The 24,462-nt window shown below is 32.9% G+C and overlaps 2 protein-coding genes across 2 annotated transcripts; one reads left to right on the top strand and one right to left on the bottom strand.

The window, feature by feature from the left end:
* The first annotated feature begins 3,350 nt into the window (after positions 1-3,350).
* Positions 3,351-6,909, top strand: LOC148196539 (uncharacterized). Its single transcript, XM_088094838.1, has 2 exons — positions 3,351-6,152; positions 6,263-6,909. The coding sequence occupies exons 1-2, from the start codon at positions 3,803-3,805 to the stop codon at positions 6,604-6,606; spliced, it is 2,694 nt and encodes an 897-aa protein (XP_087950964.1). The 5' UTR covers positions 3,351-3,802; the 3' UTR covers positions 6,607-6,909.
* Positions 6,910-9,030: 2,121 nt separating this feature from the next.
* On the bottom strand, positions 9,031-13,610 carry LOC124827201 (zinc finger AN1 and C2H2 domain-containing stress-associated protein 13-like). Its single transcript, XM_088095555.1, has 3 exons — positions 13,384-13,610; positions 10,511-11,270; positions 9,031-9,378 (listed from the first exon to the last, which is right to left on the bottom strand). The coding sequence occupies exons 1-2, from the start codon at positions 13,480-13,482 to the stop codon at positions 10,512-10,514; spliced, it is 858 nt and encodes a 285-aa protein (XP_087951681.1). The 5' UTR covers positions 13,483-13,610; the 3' UTR covers positions 9,031-9,378; position 10,511.
* Between the last annotated feature and the right edge of the window lie 10,852 nt (positions 13,611-24,462).

Here is a 24,462-nt window from a genome sequence, read left to right as displayed (position 1 = left end):
CTATATTCAATTAAAAGTGAACATACAAAAATATTTATAATAATAATTTACTGACTTGTTATTATTATTAATATGCATTATTTTTTATATTGGATAATTAAAAAAAAAACTGGTGTACGAGTGTAAGGCAAGAAGATTGTCTAGGTTGAGATAATCTTTCATAGAAATTATATTTATCTTCTTCTAAAGTTCAAACCTGTCACATCTCATACACCATATTTTTATGTTATTATTATTTTTTTAGTTATACTAATGCAGAATTTACTCTTTATAGTTAAATGTTCTTGAAGGTTTTGAAAAAAAGAATGTTCAAATAATCCAAAATAAAACACACTGTTGAATACTATGGGTAATGAAAATAGTCAAAGTTGATTTAGTTTGACTATTTGTTTAGTTTTATTGTGTGTAATTAGTATTCAGATTATGCTATTTAATTAAAAATGGTTCAATTTGACTTGACGAATACCTTACTTTCTTTTTCACATTTTTATGAGTGTTTCATCATTTTACAGAATAAATACATAGTGCAATATATACTTGTTCAATTTAGATTAATTGAATTGCTTTTTATTGATTTTATTTTCTCATAAAATATAACTCTAGTTCAAACTTATAATTTATAATTTGTTCAGTATGGTTAATTTGAGTGTGTTGAATGACTTGAATAGAATTAAATGCATTTCTAATGTAACTTATACAAGGAATGAGGAATTAGGTGACTGATTCACCATTGGTCAAACCAAAACAAACTTTGGTGTTAATACATTACATTTTTTTAATGTTTTCCTTATTCTTATAATATATATTGGGTAAGAAATTATAATAGTTATTTTCTAAAACTAATGAGTTTTAATTTTGATTTTTATAAAGTAATATTTTTGTATAAATTTTGAAAACACTTTTTTTAGTTCTTTTGAAATATTCTGAATTTTAATTTTTATCTATGATTTTTTCCCCAAAAATTTAAACAATATTTAATTTATATAAAGAAACACTATTTATTATACAAGTTTTAAGAATTTTTTATATTAATGTCAATATTATATTACAATATTGATATGCATTACTTAAAATATCATTTAATATTTTAAAAGTAAAAATTAATATTTATTAATTTACATAAGCTAAAAATATTTTTCTTAAAAAAAATTAAACTTACTTTTTTTATATTATACAAGAATTGAAAATATAGTTAAATCTTTAAATATATTGTGAGTGTAGTTTATGTTACATCCATAACCGACAAAAAATGGCTTTTAGAAGAAAAGAAACTAGAGCGAGTGTTTATGTACTTAAATTGAATGCATGAAAATATGTGAAACATCCGACAAACACTCTGTGAACCATCCGACAAAGATTTTGTGAAGGATCCGACAAAAACTCTATCATTATCTAAATCAAGTGAATGTTCTATTAATCAGAAGAATTTTATTTTTAAGTTTAATAATATTTTTTCTTGCAAAATCTTGATGTAAAATCTAAATATTTTTAAAGCACCAATATACTATCAAAGAAATAGTTTTAAACAAGCATATATTTCACTGTTTCAATGCACTGCCAGTGGAAGAAATTAAGACATGTTTGAATATCTTTTTTAAAAACTATTAAAAAAAATATGAATATAAACACGCTTTTTATACTTACAATTCATTTATCTATAATTTAATTTATAATTCATTGTATAGTTTATTTAATTTTTTTATTTATTAATTATTATATAAAATAATTTTATTTTACAGATTAATTTTCTTTGTTTATTTTCTTATGTACAAGTTTTTAGAAGAAAAAAAAATCTAAATAAACCTTATATTTAGTATGATAATGTCACATGTAGGATTAAGTTGCTCACCAATGACAGTGTTTTCTTTCAAAGGTTTTTTCTTTCAAATGATACTAAGTATTTAATAATTCATTTAATATATATTTTTTTAAACATGATCTATTGTTTTATTTTATTTACTAAATCTGATTTCACAATCTTATATAAGTAACTTAAAATCAGTTTTATTCATATTAATGTCCTATATGTAACTGTTATATTAATAGATAAAAAATACTATCCATCGATATTGATGTCAGAAACTTAAATATTACTATTTGTTTTTTCAAATTCAAATATTTAAGTTATATCTAAAGTACATAATTAGTTATAAATGGAAGATAGTATTTAAATAGTATAAATAAAATGTTGTTGTCAATTTTACTATAATTTTAATTTACATAGAGACTTAATTATATTTATGGATGCTAGTGGAAACATATATGTTTTATGCTAATATTCACTTTTATTTTATTATAATTTTTTTATTAAACTATAAAATAATTTTTAAATATTAAAATAAAAAATATTAACAGACTATACAATAATTTAATAAAAAAGTAATCATAAAAATTAAATCTTTATTAAGTTTAAATATGTTTGGAATCCTTAAATTTAAAGGCTTGATCGCGTTTAAAAATTTGATATACTTTACTTTTAAAACTTAAAAGCAATGTATTCTTCTTAATCCATTTGATCTAATATTTTTTATGTGTTAAAAGATGCTACATAGTGTATTTGAACTATTTATACTTTTGAGCTAAGCTTTTTTATGTGTTAAAAGATGTTTCATAAGGTATTTGAGCTATTTATATTGTTTAATAAAGTAAAAAATATTAATGTCCTTGGATTAAAAGTTCTATATCATTTAGTTTTAAAATTTAGGAAACAAAAGTTTAGAACATGGACCAATTCTAAATTTGTGTGTAAGTTTATCATGAGTAATTATTTGAATTTAAAAAATATTATTAAAAAGATAAAATTGGAAAATGATCTTTTAATTATAGTAATTATTTGAATTTAAAAAAAAAAGTGTATAGAGCAAAAAGATAAATCCTCTTTACCAATGATATATATCATACAGATACACAAATTATTTTAAGTGGTGTTGGATGGAGCATAGCTTATTTGCAAAAATAGATATTTTCAAATTATATTTGGTATGATGAAATATTAATTTATACTAATAAGACATAATGAAAATATTGATAAATATTATTTAAAATTGATTTTATTAAAGAAGTTGAAACAGAAATATTTTTGAAATCACACTGAAATGTGTGGCCCCTCATCTGTAATGATTTCAAGAGTCGAGAGATAGTAACAATTTTGTCACTTACAAGAGAAAGATTCTATTTTTTGAGATAATTAAGAATTAGAAGATGTTAATCTTATAAAAACTAAAGTTTTAGAATGATAGAATCAGCACCACCCTGCTAACCAGAGAGAGAGCTTTGTACAACTTGCATTCTTTCATATCACCCCTTGTTTCTTGTATATCGTGAAGCCAAACATTTTCCTTCTTGCTCTGCCTACGAGACAGAGAAAACAACTAGCACCTGGTCCTGTGCCAACCTTGTATTATGTGATTTCAGTTCTCTCTTTCATTTTGTCACTTTTTTGCTTCTGCTGCTTTTCCATTCCTTTCTTCACATCTGCAACCAAAACATGCATTTTTGGTCTTGGTAATGTAACCACCTTTTGTTTCTTTCACCATTATCACTTTTCTTGCTAAGCCATTCCTTGGACTGGTTTATTGACTTGTTACTCTCAAAATCCTTCCGCTCACATTTCCACCACATGCATATCAAGCCCTCTTAAAAGGGTATCTCTAAAGCTTTTGATCATTCTGGGTTACTCAATTATCCAGTGAAAGCTTAGAAAATCACCACTTTTCACTTCAACCAAGTGTTGTGAATTGTATCTCTCTTTTCAATCTTCACATCTTCAACAAAAGCAAAAGATCTTTCTTTTTTTGTTAAGATGATGTTTTCAGTGATGAGAATTCTTTGCTTGTTGCCTTTTCTGCTCACTTTGTGTCTGTCAAAATCTCTGCTGGTGGGTGGTGAGTTGCAGGAACAAACTTTACTACCTTCCATCAACCAAAATCTCAGAGTTCCAGGCTGGAATGCCAGCACCTCAGATTACTGCTCCTGGAAAGGTGTCATCTGTGGCAACCTCTCACTGGTGGAGAAGCTCACTCTCTCTAATCAGAATCTTGGAGGCAATGTAAGTTCAATTTCCAGGCTCAAAGCTTTGAAGTGGCTTGACCTTTCAAACAATAACTTTCAAGGGATGATTCCAGCTGCTTTTGGAAATTTATCCCATCTTGAATATCTTGACTTGTCTTCAAACAAGTTTGAAGGTTCAATTCCACCACAATTGGGAGGTCTCAAAAGCCTCAAATCATTGAACTTTTCCAATAACATGCTGGTGGGAGAGATACCTAAGGAACTTCAAGGCCTTGAGACTTTACAGGATTTTCAAATTTTCAACAATCATCTGAGTGGTTCCATACCCAACTGGGTTGAGCACTGGACCAATCTGAGAGTTTTTGCTGCTTATGAGAATCATTTCAATGGAAGGATTCCAGATGCTCTGGGATTCCTTTCTGAGCTTACAACACTGAACCTGCATTCAAACCACCTTGAAGGTCCTATACCAGGAAGCCTCTTTTCTGCATGGAAGCTAGAAGTTCTGATTCTCAGTCAGAACAACTTGAGTGGTGAAATTCCGGAGGAAATCGGGAACTGTCGAACTCTTGTCAGTGTTCGAATTGGAAACAATAATCTACAAGGTAATATTCCTAAGAGTGTTGGAAACCTTACTAGCCTTGCTTACTTTGAAGCTGATGATAATAATCTTTCTGGTGAGTTAGTATCAGAGTTTTCTCTGTGTTATAATCTCACCTTCTTGAACTTGGCTTCAAATGGATTTACTGGAATAATTTCACCAGAATTTGGAAAGCTTATGAACCTGCAGGTGTTGATGCTTTCTGAAAATCTCCTTCATGGTGATATTCCAGAATCGATTCTTCAGATCAGAAGTCTTGAGATTCTTGACTTAAGCAATAACAGGTTCAATGGAACAATACCAAACGGAATCTGTGACATCGCTCAGTTGCAGAAGCTGCTGTTGGACAGGAATTTCATAAGAGGAGTGATCCCTCAGGAAATTGGAAGGTGTAGAGAACTTCTTGAATTGAAATTGGGGAGTAACAATCTGACAGGAACTATTCCCTCTCAGATTGGTCACATGCATAACTTGGAGATAGCCTTAAATTTGAGCTACAACCATCTTCAAGGACAATTGCCCCCAGAATTAGGAAGACTGATCAAACTTGGTTCTCTGGATATTTCCAACAATAATCTCACAGGTAATATCCCTGATACATTTATCGGGATGGTGGGCTTGATTGTCATTAACATGTCAAATAATCAGCTCAGTGGTAAATTGCCAAAGTGTGCATCATTCCTGCATAATCCTGCTTCAAGTTATTTGGGCAACAGAGGGCTTTGCGGGGAGCCATTGAACATTACATGTGAAGATATTCGCTATCGTTACATAGCTGTGGAAAACAATAATAAATTTACTTACGAAACCATAATGTATATACTTGGACCGTTTCTTCTGGCTTTTATGTTATTTGCTGCAGTTGTCTTGGTAAACAGAGTGTGTCAGAGGAAAGTAGAAAAAGTTCCTGAGATAGAATGTGGTGAAAGCATTAAAGAAGCATCTATAATATCAGGAAAAGTTTTCGCTGACAATCTAAGAGAAGAAGTAGACCTTGAAGCGGTTGCTAAAGCAACTCTTGAAGAATCTAATAAGCTTAGCAGTGGCACTTTCAGTGCACTTTACAAGGCATTGATGCCCTCTGGGGTAGTCTTACTTGTAAGGAAAATAATCCCTATGGACATGACAATAATGCAGCGGCAGAGCAAGATCATTTCAGAGCTTCACAGGCTTATAAAACTTTCCCATGAACATGTAATGAAACCCGTTGGATATGTGATTTGTAGCGATGCTGCTCTTCTCATATATCAGTACATATCCTGTGGAACATTGGCTCAACTTCTTCATGAACCTGCAATGCAACCTGAATATCAGCTCGATTGGCCTGCTAGGTTCTCTATTGCAATGGGAATAGCAAAAGGTTTGGTTTTCCTTCATCAGAAGGCAATTATCCACCTTGACATTTCTTCTAGCAATATTCTTCTAGATGCATATTTAGGGCCACTGATTGGGGACATCGAAATATCAAAGTTCTTAGATCAAACTAAAGGAAGTGCTAGTATTGTCCCATATGTTGGTTCTTTTGGTTACGTTCCACCAGGTATACTACTTATATACTGTTAATTATACTCATTTCTAACAAGGATTTGCACCTCATTTGAACAGTTTTGGCATGATGGTAATAACTATGTTGGTTGTTGTTTGGTGCAGAATATGCATACACAATGCGAGTGACAGCAGCTGGAAATATTTATAGCTTTGGTGTGATACTGCTGGAGATGGTAACTTCCAGAGCAGCATTTGATGAGGGTAATGGAGAAGGTGTAGACTTGGTGAAGTGGGTTCGTGAAGCTGCAGCAAGAGGTGAAAGTCCAGAGCAGATAATGGATGCAACGCTTGGCTCAGTGTGCGATGAATGGAGGAAAGAAATGCTTGATACTCTGAAAGTGGCCTTGTTCTGCACTCATATCAGGCCAAAAAACCGACCAAATATCAACAACGTTGTGGGAATGCTTCGAGTAATAAGGAACCAAATTGATTTCTGTGTCGATTGATCTACCATGCAGTGAAGAGTAAGAATAAACCTTAATAAAGTGGTGTGCTTTTTTTTCGGTTGTTTCGAATAAAAAATAGAAAAATAGAGAACTTTGTTTTGCTTATTTTGAGTTTGAACTTGAAGGGAGAAAGTGGAAAATCCTATTCTGTGTAATCAGTTTCATATCTGAGATGACAGAATGGATTGTGTTTAGCTTTCTCGAATAAGAGGTTTGAGTCATTCAAGCACTGTTTTGGGTTCTGTATGAGATGCATTGCATCCATTTGACTTTATGTTTAGTTGAATGTCATGTTATTGCCTTTACGATGTTTTTTCTTCTTTATCCCATTAGTTTTAAAATGTCCATTTTGTTTTTAATTAATCTGATTTTTTAATTATCTGTTCTAGGAATCTTCTTCAACAATGTTTCTTGAAAATTTTAAAATATGCCTTTTGAAATAGAAATTTTAGAATAACATTTTTTGGAATATATATGTATGATACCTTCTAGAATGAGATTTTTGAAACAAACTTCCTACAATAAACTTTTCGCAAAACATGAAATGCACAAGTTTTTCATAACAAAATTTTTTAAACGAGCTTTTCAGAACATATCTAATATTTTTAGGAACGATTTTTCCAAAACGAACTTATTTTGACAGAGGTAAAATGATGCAGCGAGGAGGATACTTTAGCCTTTTGCTCTTAATATAAGAGTCCAATTAGTAATCATTCGGTGCAATACAAAACTGGGAAATAACCATTCGACTTTTACTTCCTACACCCGTACAATTTCTTTACACAGCCTTCACTGTTGAAATTATGATTCTGCCCTTCCGAATTACATATTTTGAAAACTTTCCAGAACGAACTTTTCTGGATTTTTGGAACGAAATTCCTGTTTTTGAAAACATAATTTTTGGAATACAATTTCGAGAACATATTTCATATGTTCTTCAATAAAATTTTCGAAATGGAATTTTTGAAGAAAACTTTCCGAAACTCTTAAAATACTTTTCGGAATCGGAATACACACGCATACATGTGTTCTTATAAAGATCAATTTGAAGTAGGGAGTGAATGGATGAATAAAATTGATCTAACAGTAAAATTTATGATTTTTTTTTGAAAGATTGGAGGTGAAAATGAGTGAATTTTAAAATAAAATTTGGGAGTGATTTTACATATGTGATAGATTAAAAAAGAGTTTAACATATAAAAATATAAGATTATCAAATTATTTTTAATATTAAAAGTAATATAGAATGCTTTTTATATTAGTTAGAGTTATTATTTTTTAAATATGTTAATAAATAATATTGGACAAATACAGTGGAATTGGTTCGACGAACAACATAATTGATTTCAATGCATGTTGAAATCGATTCCATTCACATTTGATAGTCACGTTCTTTTGAATATAGTTTTCTATAATACTTTAAATACATTTCGGAAATAAACTTTCTCGAATGAATTTTATTTTATTTTTATACATTTCCTCTCTTCTTTTTCCTCTGCGGCATTTTCTCACCTTTTTCTGCTTTTGCAGTACGGCAGTGCTGCAAAAATAACGAATGTTTAAGTCTTTTTCCAATATTGTAGTGGTGCAGGAAGGCAATAACATGATTCTTTTATCCCAGCCCACCGTAAGCCTTTTCAGGCTTATCCACCAATACCATACATATTCTAGTATGCTTGCCAAAAAAAATTATTTATTTTATAAAATTAATTTAAATAGGCAAATTTAGTTGAATGGTAAAAGATAATAATAATCTATTCTAAATTTAGTTTAAATATTAATTTTTTATTAACATTAGAGAAATTAAATTTATAAAATAAGCTAACCATAAGAACTACAAATATTTTATTTTTTTAATATTTAAAAGAATATACAGTGATAATTTTAAATAAAAGTTAAATATATATATATATATATATATATATTTTTTTTTTTTTAAATGGAAAGCATCTAAGATAGTTCATCTGGCTATATTATCTTTATGAGAGTTATTTTTCTATATATTTATTTCTTTTTGTACCAAAATGTGATAGTATAGTTCTTGATCTCTTTGAAAAAATTAAAAAGGAAATTGAGGAATTATTTGCATATTTAATGTAACTCAGAGTGATTTATGTACTAAATTATAAATTATTTATTTGTGGAAACCTTAAAAAAACCCTCTTTCACTTAAATCATATTTTATTTATTTAATATTATTTTGGTCAAACTTAGGATTTTAACTGGTCTTCTTCTAGGAAAAAAATATATCTTAACAAAATAAATAACCCTTAGGAATAAGTGAAAGACAACTTCTAAAAACTACTACAATAATTTCTTTGATGAAAAAAACTACAATTGTATTTCAAAAAGTTTTTTCCCCCCTACTTGCCTTCTAAACCAAATATTATATACTAATAAAAGTTTAACATATGGAGCTCTATAAAAATGTCAGTCCAAAAAGTGACATAAATTAAAGAATGGTTACATCGTAGCCAGAAAATAAGTTTGTTAATTTGAGTTAGTGAGTTGGGCCAAGGTGTACCTTGTATTTCTTATCTGTGTTGTTTGTCGTATAATGCATAGTTTGTGTTGCCCTTTTCGGAGTTAATCTCATTTGGTTGCGAGTGCCACTGGGTTAATCTTTGAATTTTCAATCCAAGTTCCTTTGACAAAAATAAAACAAGGGTTCATGTAAATCGATATTTCAGGGGAAAGAAACTCTAAAATCTTTTGTGTGATCTCTCTTCTATATTTCATTCCTTCTTCTTTGAGCTCCATCAACAATACAACCTGACATAACAAAACCAGCAGAATCAATGAGAATCAGCTCATACAACTCTCCTAGTATCTTTGTTAAGTTACTCTAATAACTTGTATTATATTATTTGACCAACTTCTTTGAAACTGTTTTGGTACACGAATTTGTTTTAGTAAGTTCCAGATTTTTTCATGAATTACTTAATAGTTTATAATGAATTACCTTATAAAACACTAACTTTTTTTTCCCATTTTTATCCGAATTAATTTATTTGAAATATCATTTTAACTCAGAACTGATAAAATTAATATCTCAAAAAACTAAACATCCCATATTATATCTATCAGCTATTTCATTAATTACTGATAATATTTCAATTCATTTACATGTAAATATTTAACTATTTAGTTTCCAAGTTCTTGCTTGTAAGCTTCAACTAGCTTAACAATTAGCTTTTACCAAACACACACCCTAGATTATGGACACAGAAAATTTTGTTAATGGGAATTACTCTCTTCACATGATAAAAGGAAGTAAAAAAAAAGGGGGTATGTAGGTACAGAGTGAGGTCCGCCACTGCTTCCACAAAATGAGTTTGAACAGAAATTCGAGAATATGCTTTTTCATTCTAATTTCTAAACGAGAAATTCGATATTTCGAAAATTCTGGCCAGTCCCAAGAAAGGTTAGTCTGAAAAAAATGTACATCACTAATATCGATTGAATTAATCTTGCAAATTCCTGCCAAATTACTGGCCTTTCCCGAAGCTAACAGTATCCATTGAAGAGGTCAGTGTCAAAACATTAAAAATAATTGAGTAAGCAAATGAATCTGTCAGCCAATCCTGTGGCATAGATACAAATAAGTAAAGAAACATCTTCAAATTCATATTCACACTTTGATTATGAGGTTTAATTTTGATATATATGCTACGAGTGTAAGGATTTGTATCCTATCAGTCAAGACTTTTAAAGTAACTATGACAGAAGTCAACAATTTTCAATTATATGTGATCCATGATTGTATGACAATGTTTACACTCTAAAATGTATTCAAATTCAATTCATGTTTACAAAACTATTCATCCAGTCTATTTATTGCATAAAAAAAGTGCATTTTCTTCTCGGTGTAATTCATTCAATAAAAAATATCAACTCTCCATACCTTATGATCTAGAATTGCCACCATGATCCCTCTCAACATGTTCCACAAGGGCAACAGGATCCTGAAATCCTCTGCTACACTTAGGGCAAGCATCAATTGCAACCTTTGGTCCAGATCGGTTGCCACTCCTTTCATGAACTTTTTGCACATGGTCCACCAAAGCAGTAACAGAGGAAAACTTGGCACCACACTGAGGGCATTGCTCCACTTGACCACTACTCTGGCTAGCTCCCACCCCACCTGATGCTTTCCACCAGCCTTGGTTAGCTTCACTCAACTTTGACACACCAGCCTCTGCTGATGATCGAATGTTAGAAACTGCATTAAGAAAGCCTGTAGACCATCTAGATGATGCAGATGAACTTGGCTGCGGTTTGGACTCCTGTTTTTTACTCACATTCAAAAGATTCCTGAATGAAAAACTTGTTTCCATTTTTCTGGGACCAGGACATTTATGATCAGGTCCAAACCGATGCTTTAAACAATGGTCTACCATGCAGTCCCTGCACTTAATTGTGTTTGAGAATCCTAATATCTCTCTGCATCCTGGGACAGGGCATTTTTTCTTCTTCGTGACTTTCTCATAGTTCGATGGGTCACAGTCAGTGTTGACATGATTCTCCCAAGTTATATTTGCATCTTGATCAGGAACTAAACGAACTCCTTTAGCGCAAAGTGGACATACAACTACAGTTACATCTTGCTTGTCTGCTTTTGGACACTGATGTTTAATATAACCTCTGTGCTCCAAACAATACACCTGCAAAGATTTTGCTGATAAGTTTGATCAAACAATAAGCTCTTAAAACTAGCACAGGTGGAATAATAATCAATAATTCCACACTCAGACAAATTCCCAGAACGTCACCAGACAAAATCAATAATCAGAACAGTGTTTTATGCATGAACCCCAAAGTTTATGTGCTACTCAGAACCAAAGAAAAATTAATACTTAACCAAACCAAACAGAAAATTGCAGTAGCAGAATTTACTCAAAACTGACTTTTGAGGTGCGTAAATGTTTTAAGCTTAGTTCAAATTTAGAAGTTTAAAATATGATTGTGAAATTCAAGAGTAGCCTAAACTCATGGAACTACTTCAGAATTGACTTTTGAGCCTACATAATACAAGAAATAATATTCATACACAACCTATTGATAACATAAATGCATAACATAATACTTTCAACCAAACCAAGGTAATCTTATCAAATCATGAATCATGAAACTAATTTTTGAACTGAGAATCATAACAGATCGTACCGATGATGTGCAGTGTCCATTAATTTAAAACAGACATAAATAAAACAGCTTGAGCAACCGTCTTATAGAGCAAAATTATTAGTTCTTAGTTATATCTGAGTTTATAAATCCTTTATTTTAGAAAAATAGAACAAATTAAATGACTAAATAACTTACATTGAATGAGTGGGAGAGAAACATAAGTAGTCGAACAATAAAATTAGATAAGTTTAGAAGTGTTCCATCAATTCATTTTCATTTAACAATTTAAGTTTATAGGACTTTCAATTTTTTTCATGAGAATTGGTGGAAAAAGAACAAATCGAATGATTTATATCAATGATATGAGTTTGAACAGATTCATTCATGAATAGAAAGATTTTTTATAACTATGCTTTTAACACAACAATAATTCAACATTTCAGCTCCACAATAAAACAAATTATCCAACTACAATAATAAAGTTTAGTAGTACTATAGTATTAAACTAAACTATCTAAATGATTGAATCATACATACATTCATAAAAACACAAATTTCTATGGGGAAAACATTTTAAAAAAAGAGTTAATTTCTTAAAATAACTTGATCCCAATAAAATGTCAACATTAGCTTCAAAAACAATGTATGGTTCATATAAAGCATTGTCACAATGTGGTCAATAATTGCTTTGATTTTAAACTTATTGACTCAGTTCTTGACTCAAGTGTTTATACAACCTTAACGAGTATTATACCTAAGTTTACCAAATAAAAACTTTAATAGTGAGTTGAGTTAGCTCATTTTCTCTAGCTAATTGTAATCTTACAAGGATCTACGAGTTAACTCAAGAGTTCAATAAAAATTGTTAAAAAGTTTATAACACCCATTTTCACACAAACATATACATGATGGTATTTTTTTTAGTGGAATTTGAGGGTCACGGAAATAAAAATAAGAACAATACTAAGAAGCAATTCCTTAGTGCTATTAGTGCTATTCTCCAGTTATAATTGAAGTTGGCATTGGTTAAAACTTCTATTTAAAACCCAAAAATCCCCCTGAAACTGCACTAAGTCTTATCCTACAACTAACCATAAGCTGCAATAATAAGGAGCCAACCATTCCCACCTCTTTGGTCTCCCGCTCTATAACATCTTTACCACTTTTCCCGTAGTTTATAACTACTTTTACTGCAACTCCTAATTCTGGAAGCAACTTCCTCTGCACATTTCTTGAATTGTTTCAAGTCTGCACACTTGTACAACTAGCCAACTTCCCATCCCTACTTCAACATAAAATTAAAAACAAGTCCATCCTTTCATAGCTTTTCATCACAAAAGCAACTCATCATCTCATCACCATAATTCTTTAAAAATTAAATTGGTCAATATAAGAAAATAGAGTTTCGCTCAATTAGGTACAGATTATGCCAGCAAAGAAAAATGGCATTATGGATCAGATCAAAAGCTAGTTTAGAGAATAACAGTATTAAAATAAATTGGAAAAAACACATACCCAGATGAATAGTCCAATAGGTTTGTTCTCATAGTTCATGTAATACAAGTACTAAATAAAATTACAGCATTAGGAGTAAATCATTTGAAAATTATCACTTTTTTGGGGAAAACAGAGATAGAGAAAGGGAAGAACCTGGTGGCAGCGATCACAGGTAAAGGGCAAAAAATCGATCTGCTTGCAATCAGAGACCGAACAGTGCTTTCCCAGATCTGGGAATTCGGGAGTTCCCATCCAACACACTTGCAAACACAACTCAAATGAAGATGAAAATGAAATTGTTGAAATTGAAATTGAGCAGACAATGAAGGTAGGTGGGAAGAGAAAGGGAAAAGAATGAGTCTTCCTAGGCTGACCTTGACCCTTCCCAAAACCCATCTAATTCCATTCTAAACTATTTATATATTTATCTATTTTTTCTTTTATTATAATAAATTATATATATATATATATATATATATATATATATATATATATATATATATATAATATATATATATATTCTTCTTTTATTATTTACAAATTGGCTTAAATATTCACTTATAGTTTTTATAATTTCATTAAATTATAATCTTCCTCCTTTTAAAAATTCAATTTTGTATTCATCTTTTAATTTATTTGAAATTAAATGGTTTTATTCAGTTATAAACATATTATTCGATCATAAATAATATCAATGTATCAACATAATAGCATATAACTATTATTAAATGACAATCTAATGAAATGATTAATTTAAAAGTATTAGACTATGGAATGTATAATTAAACTTTTATAAAAATCCAAATTATATATTAATTGTAAGACCCATCAAAAATATTTAAATTTAATAAATAGTTGTTTTATTTTTATTTTTATAAAGTTAATAAAAGTATGGTAAGAAAAAAATAAATTAAAATTTATGATAGGTAACAATAATAATAATTTCAAAGGAAGGAGTTTAAAAATTTGAGAATTTATTTTAAAAGTTAAAAAAAAAATGAATGAATAGTAAATAGTAAATAGTAAATAGTGAATAGTGAATAGTGAATAATGAATAGTTAAAAAAAAATATTAAAATAAATTGTGGAAGAGGACACTCCACGTAGAATCAATTATTCAGAGATAAGAATGGTGAATAAAAAATAATTTTTGAATAGTAAAAATGAATAGTAAAAGTGAATAGTAAAAATGAATAGTAAAAATGAATAGTAAAAATTTTTGGCTATAAATAGCCAAGGGGGGGAGGATGAAGATTTGCACCAAAGTTCTAGGGAAATTGTGAGAGGAGAGAGTTGGAGGAAATTCTAGTTGAAGAGGGGAAATTCTGGAAGTTTCTGGAGAACGGTTTGAGAAGAGGAACCTAAGTCTGGAATAGAGGTAAGGGGAGTTACATTTTGTTTGGTATTATTTTGAGTCTTGTATATGTTGCTTTTGGTTGATCTTAAATCTTGAGTGTGAAGTATTTTGTTTCTGTATGATTTTGAATTTTTGATGAGAACATGCTTTTGTGCTTAGATCCAAGTGTGATAGTTGTAAAATGTGATGTTGATTATGTTATGCATATGTATGCTATTAATTGCCTATGGATGGATTAGAAGTTGTCTAACCGGCTCTGCCAGATTCAACTTCTTGTTTCCCCATACTTTATATTGTTTTCCTTATTCGTTTTTATTTTTGGAAGGATTAGAAGTTGTCTAACCGGCTCTGCCAGATTCAACTTCTTATTTCCCCAAACCTGTTATTATTCTTATTATTTAATTACGTTGTATTCTTGGAAGGATGAGAAGTTGTCTAACCGGCTCTGCCAGATTCAACTTCTTGTTTCCCCAAGAGTTTTTATTAAGTTTATTTTAATGATTGTCAAACATTTGATTCTTCTCCGTTGACTATTTATAGTAAGATTTTATTATTGTTAATTTGTTTGTAATATATTTATCTTGTATGATTTCTGTGTTGAATGTATTTTATGATGTTGATATGAAATTATGAATCTGAACATGATATGAGTTTTATGAGGAGATTTTGTAATAGTATGACATGAGTTGAGGAAAATGAGCATGATATGAGTCTCATGGAGAGATTCTATATTGGTATGGTATTAGTGTATATGTTGATGTTGAGGGTCCTGTTGTTGGTGGTTATCCTAAAACTCTAATAATCTTCCAGTATCAATTAGAGAAGGATGTGTTATGTGGTGAGAGTAGTAGGAGGTCCTAGTCTATGTTTATAGACATTAATGGATTAACCTTGTGGGTGATATGATATATTATATTTGGCCAAAATTTTTGTTGTTGAAATCACCACAAGTGCATGACCACCCGAGACTTCCATCAACATTATATCCGGATAATAGAGTCTAGAATGATAATTGCATTTTACATGAATTTATGGTGAATGTATTACGTATAGCAATAGTGTAATGTTTTTCTTTGAATGTTGCATGGTAGCTCACCCTTACTTGTTTGTTTGTGCCGAAAAAATCTTATTTTTGCGATGATCGTATAATGTTTTTGTTATACGGGAGCAGATGAGGGAACGACGTCTGAACCAATTCAAGTGAAGGAGGAAGCAGCAGAAAAATGAAGAATATTTTAAGAAAAAAAAATAAAACATAAATAAAATTAAGAGTGTTTTATTTATGTGTGAAATTATAATGTATTTCTAGTGTGAACTATGTTACTCCTAAATGGAGGATTGTAATATTGTACGATGTTTTCTTTATTAATGAAATAAATTTGGGTGTGAGATGTTTTATATTTTGGGGTGTTACATTTAGTGGTATCAGAGCGGTTCGTCCTGAAGACGACCTAAGAGTTGTGGATTAATCCTACAAACTCATATTATAACTCATAATAACAAAAATTCTCTGTGTGAACAGAGAGAAATGGCTCGTAGACAACCCAACCGTGAAACCCCTGAGGTACCCAGCCTTGCAAGGGCTTTAGAATCTATCGCATCCGCTCTTCAACAACAAGGAGCTGCTTTAATGCAACAACACACAACGGCCCTACAACAGTTAGAAACGGCCAGACTAAATTCTGAAGCAAGCCAAAGACAACATGTGGAAACCTTAAGACAACTAGCCGAGAATGGCACCCATGTGGAAACTCAACCTCAGAGAGTTCAAGAATGGACCTTAGAAAATTTTCTGCAACATCGTCCAGCTATTTTTAATGGGAAAACAAGTCCGGATGAGGCTGATCTCTGGATAAGGAACATGGAAAAGATTTTTGAAGCGAAAAGGTGTCCACCCGAAACTAGGTTGGCATATTCTGAGTATCAGCTATCTGGGGAAGCAGTACACTGGTGGAACAACACAAAGCTAGTATTAGAGGAAAGCGGTGAGATTATCACTTGGGAAATTTTTAAGAGTAAATTTTATGCTGAGTACTTTCCGACAGTGTGAGACATTTGAAAGAGGTGGAGTTCTTGCAGCTGTGCAAGGCAACAAATCTGTAGCTGAATATGCAGACAGGTTCAAACACTTGGTTCGTTTCTACACCCAACCGTCAAATGAAGAATGGAGGTGCAGAAATTCAAAAATGGATTGAGAGCAAACATTCAACTAGCTGTGAATCCTTTAGTTATTAAGGAGTTTGCTGCTTTAGTGGAACATGCCAAAGCTGTGGAAAGGTTAATAAGTGAGATTGAAGTTCAGAAGCCACCAAGGGTAGGAGGACCATCTGGGTCACGAGTTGGACAGAACATAAGGATCCGTCCTTATGAAAGACCGCAACCTCAAAGGAATCCTCATCAACAACAACCCCAACATAAAATAATCCGATGTTTCGTCTGCGGAGGACCTCATCTGAAGAGCGTCTGTCCACAAGTTAATATGCACAACAAATGTTTCCTTTGCGGAGCAGAAGGACATTTTGCTAGAACTGTCCCTCTAAAAGAGAAGCAACTCAACCTCAACAACCGATTCAACAGAGAAGGACTGACAATAGGCCCCAAGCAACTGGAAGGGTCTATGCTTTGACTGGAGCAGAAGCTGCAAAATCAGGTAATCTCATCATTGGATGTTGTATGATAGCCGGTAGAGAGTTAAATGTGCTATTTGATTCTGGAGCGACACACTCCTTTTTGTCTGAAACTCTTATTCAAGAGTTGAACCTACCCGTGAGAGAGTTACAATATGATCTCATGGTATCTGCACCAGCCTCTAAACTGATAAAAACATCGAGGATGTGTCCTCAATGTCCGATAGTTATAGAAGGACGTAGGTTCAAAGTACATCTTATATCTTTACCCTTACAAGGTTTAGATGTAATCTTAGGAATGGATTGGTTATCTGCCAATCGTATCCTTATTGATTGTAGCAAAAAGGAGTTGATTTTCCTAATCCTGAAGAAGTGGAATTGCTGTCAGTACAACAAGTATTAAAGGAAGTCAAAGAAGGATCTTCGTGTTTCGTTATCTTGACTCATGTGGAAGTCGAGAAAAATGAACAAAATCTCGATGTTCCTATAGTTAATGAGTTTAGTGATGTGTTCCCAGAAGAAGTACCAGGACTGCCTCCTCAACGAGAAATAGAATTCTCCATTGATTTAATACCCGGAGCTGGACCAGTATCAGTAGCCCCATATCGAATGGCTCCGGCGGAGTTAATTGAATTGAAGAAGCAAATTGAAGAACTAATGGAGAAGCAATTTATTCGACCAAGTGTGTCACCTTGGGGAGCACCTGTACTCTTGGTAAAGAAGAAGGATGGAAGCTCTAGATTGTGTATCGACTACAGACAGTTGAACAAGCTAACCATCAAGAACAAATATCCTCTACCTAGGATTGATGATCTGCTGGACCAGTTGCATGGAGCTCAGGTGTTTTCAAAGATAGATCTCAGGTCTGGATATCATCAAATTTTGGTGAAGCCAGAAGATGTACAGAAGACCGCTTTTAGATCCAGATACGGACACTACGAGTATGTAGTTATGCCATTCGGTGTAACTAATGCTCCAGCTCTATTCATGGATTTCATGAACAGAATCTTTCAACCATTCCTAGATAAGTTTGTCGTAGTCTTTATAGATGACATACTTATCTATTCTAAGACTCAAGCAGAACATGTTGAACACTTAAGGACCATCCTTGGGATCTTGAGGGAGAAGAAATTGTATGCAAAGATGTCAAAATGCGAGTTTTGGATGCAAGAAGTGAAATTCTTAGGACATGTTATATCATCTCAAGGCATAGCGGTGGATCCAACAAAAGTTGAAGCAGTGTTGCAATGGGAAAGACCGAAGACTATAACAGAAATAAGGAGTTTTGTGGGATTAGCTGGCTACTATAGAAGGTTTATAGAGAATTTCTCTAGAATAGTAGCGCCTTTAACACAACTAACTCGTAAAGATCAACCTTTTGTCTGGACGGATAAGTGTGAGAAGAGTTTTTTGGAGCTGAAGCAGAAGCTGACTAGTGCACCGGTTTTGGTAATCCCTGAACCAAGTAAAAAGTTTGAAGTTTATTGTGATGCTTCTCATCAGGGATTAGGTTGTGTGCTCATGCAAGAAAGAAAAGTGGTGGCATACGCTTCAAGACAATTAAAAACTCATGAGAAGAACTACCCTACTCATGATTTGGAATTGGCAGCAGTGGTATTTTCCTTGAAGATTTGGCGGCACTATCTCTATGGAGCTCAATTTCAAGTATTCAGCGATCACAAAAGCTTGAAGTACTTATTCGACCAAAAGGAGCTGAATATGAGGCAAAGACGGTGGATGGAATTCTTGAAGGATTATGATTTTGAACTCCTATATCATCCAGGAAAAGCAAACGTGGTAGCCGATGCTTTGAGTAGAAAGGCAATTCATGTTTCTCATTTGATGATCAAAGAACAAGAGTTGGTGGAGAAGTTCAGAGATCTGAAGTTACAGATGGAGTTTGGAGAAGATTTCATTAGATGTAGTAGTCTGACTATATCTAGTGATTTTCTTATTTTAATTAAAGAGAAGCAATTGTCGGATCCTGGCTTGAAAAAGATAACAAAAATGATCGGTACAGAAAAGGCGAAAGAATTTAGGCTAGGATCTGATGATGTATTAAGATTCAGAAGTAGAATATGTGTACCAGACAATGCAGATATAAAAAGACTAATCTTTGAAGAAGGACACAAAAGTCGTTTTAGCATACATCCCGGTATGACTAAAATGTATCAAGATCTCAAGGAGTCCTTTTGGTGGCCAGGAATGAAGAAGGAAGTAGCACAATTTGTAGCGGCTTGTTTAATTTGCCAGAAGGCAAAAGTGGAACATCAGAGACCTGGAGGATTGCTACAACAATTAGACATACCAGAATGGAAATGGGATAGCATTGCTATGGATTTCGTCACCCATTTACCACAGACAATAAGAGGTAATGATTCTATCTGGGTTATCATTGACCGATTGACAAAAACTGCTCACTTTTTAGCAATAAATCTGAGAATGTCGATGGCTAAGTTGGCACAACTGTACATAAAAGAGATAGTAAGATTGCACGGCGTCCCTTCAAGCATTGTGTCAGATCGAGACCCAAGATTCACTTCTAGATTCTGGCAAACTCTACAGGAAGCTATGGGCAGCAAGTTACGAATGAGTTCTGCGTATCATCCCCAAACCGATGGACAATCTGAAAGAACCATCCAATCGTTAGAAGACCTACTCAGAACGTGTGTATTGGATCATCTGGGTAGCTGGGATGAAGTACTTCCTCTAGTGGAGTTCACCTACAACAATAGCTTTCATGCTAGTATTGGAATGGCACCTTACGAGGCTCTGTATGGAAGACGATGTCGAACTCCTTTATGCTGGTACCAGGACGGTGAAAAGGCTCTGATAGGACCTGAATTACTACAACAGACCACGGACAAAGTAAAGTTGATACGAGAAAGAATGAAGGCTTCGCAGAGCAGACAAAAGTCATATGCTGATCAAAGGAGGAGACCATTGGAGTTTGCAGTCGGAGATCATGTCTTTTTGCGGGTGACTTCAACTACAGGAGTAGGAAGGGCTCTTCGTTCGAAGAAACTTTCTCCTAAGTTCATTGGTCCATATCAAATTTTGAGAAGAATTGGGCTTGTCGCTTACGAGATGGCGTTACCTCCTCAGTTAGCCAAACTCCATCCAGTTTTTCACGTTTCTCAACTAAGAAAATATGTTCATGATCCTTCTCACATTTTAGAAGTAGAAGATATTGAAATCAGAGAGGATCTATCTCTAGAAGTGCAACCTGTTTGTATAGAGACACTAAAACCAAAGAGCTTAGAGGGAAAACTATCAACTTAGTCAGGGTAGTTTGGGATAGGAAAACAGGTGACTCTACCTGGGAATTAGAAGATGATGTAAAACATTCTTATCCCCATCTTTTTTTGTGAAGTGTCGAATTTTCGAGGTCGAAAATTTTTGTTGTTGGGGAGAATGTAAGACCCATGAAAAATATTTAAATTTAATAAATAGTTGTTTTTTTTTATTTTATAAAGTTAATAAAAGTATGGTAAGAAAAAAATAAATTAAAATTTATGATAGGTAACAATAATAATAATTTCAAAGGAAGGAGTTTAAAAATTTGAGAATTTATTTTAAAAGTTAAAAAAAAAAATGAATGAATAGTAAATAGTAAATAGTGAATAGTGAATAGTGAATAGTGAATAGTTAAAAAAAAATATTAAAATAAATTGTGGAAGAGGACACTCCACGTAGAATCAATTATTCAGAGATAAGAATGGTGAATAAAAAATAATTTTTGAATAGTAAAAATGAATAGTAAAAGTGAATAGTAAAAATGAATAGTAAAAATGAATAGTAAAAATTTTTGGCTATAAATAGCCAAGGGGGGGAGGATGAAGATTTGCACCAAAATTCTAGGGAAATTGTGAGAGGAGAGAGTTGGAGGAAATTCTAGTTGAAGAGGGGAAATTCTGGAAGTTTCTGGAGAACGGTTTGAGAAGAGGAACCTAAGTCTGGAATAGAGGTAAGGGGAGTTACATTTTGTTTGGTATTATTTTGAGTCTTGTATATGTTGCTTTTGGTTGATCTTAAATCTTGAGTGTGAAGTATTTTGTTTCTGTATGATTTTGAATTTTTGATGAGAACATGCTTTTGTGCTTAGATCCAAGTGTGATAGTTGTAAAATGTGATGTTGATTATGTTATGCATATGTATGCTATTAATTGCCTATGGATGGATTAGAAGTTGTCTAACCGGCTCTGCCAGATTCAACTTCTTGTTTCCCCATACTTTATATTGTTTTCCTTTTTCGTTTTTATTTTTGGAAGGATTAGAAGTTGTCTAACCGGCTCTGCCAGATTCAACTTCTTGTTTCCCCATACTTTATATTGTTTTCCTTATTCGTTTTTATTTTTGGAAGGATTAGAAGTTGTCTAACCGGCTCTGCCAGATTCAACTTCTTATTTCCCCAAACCTGTTATTATTCTTATTATTTAATTACGTTGTATTCTTGGAAGGATGAGAAGTTGTCTAACCGGCTCTGCCAGATTCAACTTCTTGTTTCCCCAAGAGTTTTTATTAAGTTTATTTTAATGATTGTCAAACATTTGATTCTTCTCCGTTGACTATTTATAGTAAGATTTTATTATTGTTAATTTGTTTGTAATATATTTATCTTGTATGATTTCTGTGTTGAATGTATTTTATGATGTTGATATGAAATTATGAATCTGAACATGATATGAGTTTTATGAGGAGATTTTGTAATAGTATGACATGAGTTGAGGAAAATGAGCATGATATGAGTCTCATGGAGAGATTCTATATTGGTATGGTATTAGTGTATATGTTGATGTTGAGGGTCCTGTTGTTGGTGGTTATCCTAAAACTCTAATAATCTTCCAGTATCAATTAGAGAAGGATGTGTTATGTGGTGAGAGTAGTAGGAGGTCCTAGTCTATGTTTATAGACATTAATGGATTAACCTTGTGGGTGATATGATATATTATATTTGGCCAAAATTTTTGTTGTTGAAATCACCACAAGTGCATGACCACCCGAGACTTCCATCAACATTATATCCGGATAATAGAGTCTAGAATGATAATTGCATTTTACATGAATTTATGGTGAATGTATTACGTATAGCAATAGTGTAATGTTTTTCTTTGAATGTTGCATGGTAGCTCACCCTTACTTGTTTGTTTGTGCCGAAAAAATCTTATTTTTGCGATGATCGTATAATGTTTTTGTTATACGGGAGCAGATGAGGGAACGACGTCTGAACCAATTCAAGTGAAGGAGGAAGCAGCAGAAAAATGAAGAATATTTTAAGAAAAAAAAAATAAAACATAAATAAAATTAAGAGTGTTTTATTTATGTGTGAAATTATAATGTATTTCTAGTGTGAACTATGTTACTCCTAAATGGAGGATTGTAATATTGTACGATGTTTTCTTTATTAATGAAATAAATTTGGGTGTGAGATGTTTTATATTTTGGGGTGTTACATTTAGTGGTATCAGAGCGGTTCGTCCTGAAGACGACCTAAGAGTTGTGGATTAATCCTACAAACTCATATTATAACTCATAATAACAAAATTCTCTGTGTGAACAGAGAGAAATGGCTCGTAGACAACCCAACCGTGAAACCCCTGAGGTACCCAGCCTTGCAAGGGCTTTAGAATCTATCGCATCCGCTCTTCAACAACAAGGAGCTGCTTTAATGCAACAACACACAACGGCCCTACAACAGTTAGAAACGGCCAGACTAAATTCTGAAGCAAGCCAAAGACAACATGTGGAAACCTTAAGACAACTAGCCGAGAATGGCACCCATGTGGAAACTCAACCTCAGAGAGTTCAAGAATGGACCTTAGAAAATTTTCTGCAACATCGTCCAGCTATTTTTAATGGGAAAACAAGTCCGGATGAGGCTGATCTCTGGATAAGGAACATGGAAAAGATTTTTGAAGCGAAAAGGTGTCCACCCGAAACTAGGTTGGCATATTCTGAGTATCAGCTATCTGGGGAAGCAGTACACTGGTGGAACAACACAAAGCTAGTATTAGAGGAAAGCGGTGAGATTATCACTTGGGAAATTTTTAAGAGTAAATTTTATGCTGAGTACTTTCCACAGTGTGAGACATTTGAAAGAGGTGGAGTTCTTGCAGCTAGTGCAAGGCAACAAATCTGTAGCTGAATATGCAGACAGGTTCAAACACTTGGTTCGTTTCTACACCCAACCGTCAAATGAAGAATGGAGGTGCAGAAATTCAAAAATGGATTGAGAGCAAACATTCAACTAGCTGTGAATCCTTTAGTTATTAAGGAGTTTGCTGCTTTAGTGGAACATGCCAAAGCTGTGGAAAGGTTAATAAGTGAGATTGAAGTTCAGAAGCCACCAAGGGTAGGAGGACCATCTGGGTCACGAGTTGGACAGAACATAAGGATCCGTCCTTATGAAAGACCGCAACCTCAAAGGAATCCTCATCAACAACAACCCCAACATAAAATAATCCGATGTTTCGTCTGCGGAGGACCTCATCTGAAGAGCGTCTGTCCACAAGTTAATATGCACAACAAATGTTTCCTTTGCGGAGCAGAAGGACATTTTGCTAGATACTGTCCCTCTAAAAGAGAAGCAACTCAACCTCAACAACCGATTCAACAGAGAAGGACTGACAATAGGCCCCAAGCAACTGGAAGGGTCTATGCTTTGACTGGAGCAGAAGCTGCAAAATCAGGTAATCTCATCATTGGATGTTGTATGATAGCCGGTAGAGAGTTAAATGTGCTATTTGATTCTGGAGCGACACACTCCTTTTTGTCTGAAACTCTTATTCAAGAGTTGAACCTACCCGTGAGAGAGTTACAATATGATCTCATGGTATCTGCACCAGCCTCTAAACTGATAAAAACATCGAGGATGTGTCCTCAATGTCCGATAGTTATAGAAGGACGTAGGTTCAAAGTACATCTTATATCTTTACCCTTACAAGGTTTAGATGTAATCTTAGGAATGGATTGGTTATCTGCCAATCGTATCCTTATTGATTGTAGCAAAAAGGAGTTGATTTTTCCTAATCCTGAAGAAGTGGAATTGCTGTCAGTACAACAAGTATTAAAGGAAGTCAAAGAAGGATCTTCGTGTTTCGTTATCTTGACTCATGTGGAAGTCGAGAAAAATGAACAAAATCTCGATGTTCCTATAGTTAATGAGTTTAGTGATGTGTTCCCAGAAGAAGTACCAGGACTGCCTCCTCAACGAGAAATAGAATTCTCCATTGATTTAATACCCGGAGCT

Source organism: Vigna umbellata, chromosome 7 (genome assembly GCF_029865625.1).
Source record: "Vigna umbellata cultivar VRB3 chromosome 7, Vumbellata_1.0, whole genome shotgun sequence".
In the NCBI taxonomy this organism is placed as follows: domain Eukaryota; kingdom Viridiplantae; phylum Streptophyta; class Magnoliopsida; order Fabales; family Fabaceae; genus Vigna; species Vigna umbellata.
Note: the sequence above shows the minus strand (reverse complement) of the source record. Positions and strands in the feature narration are given on the sequence as shown.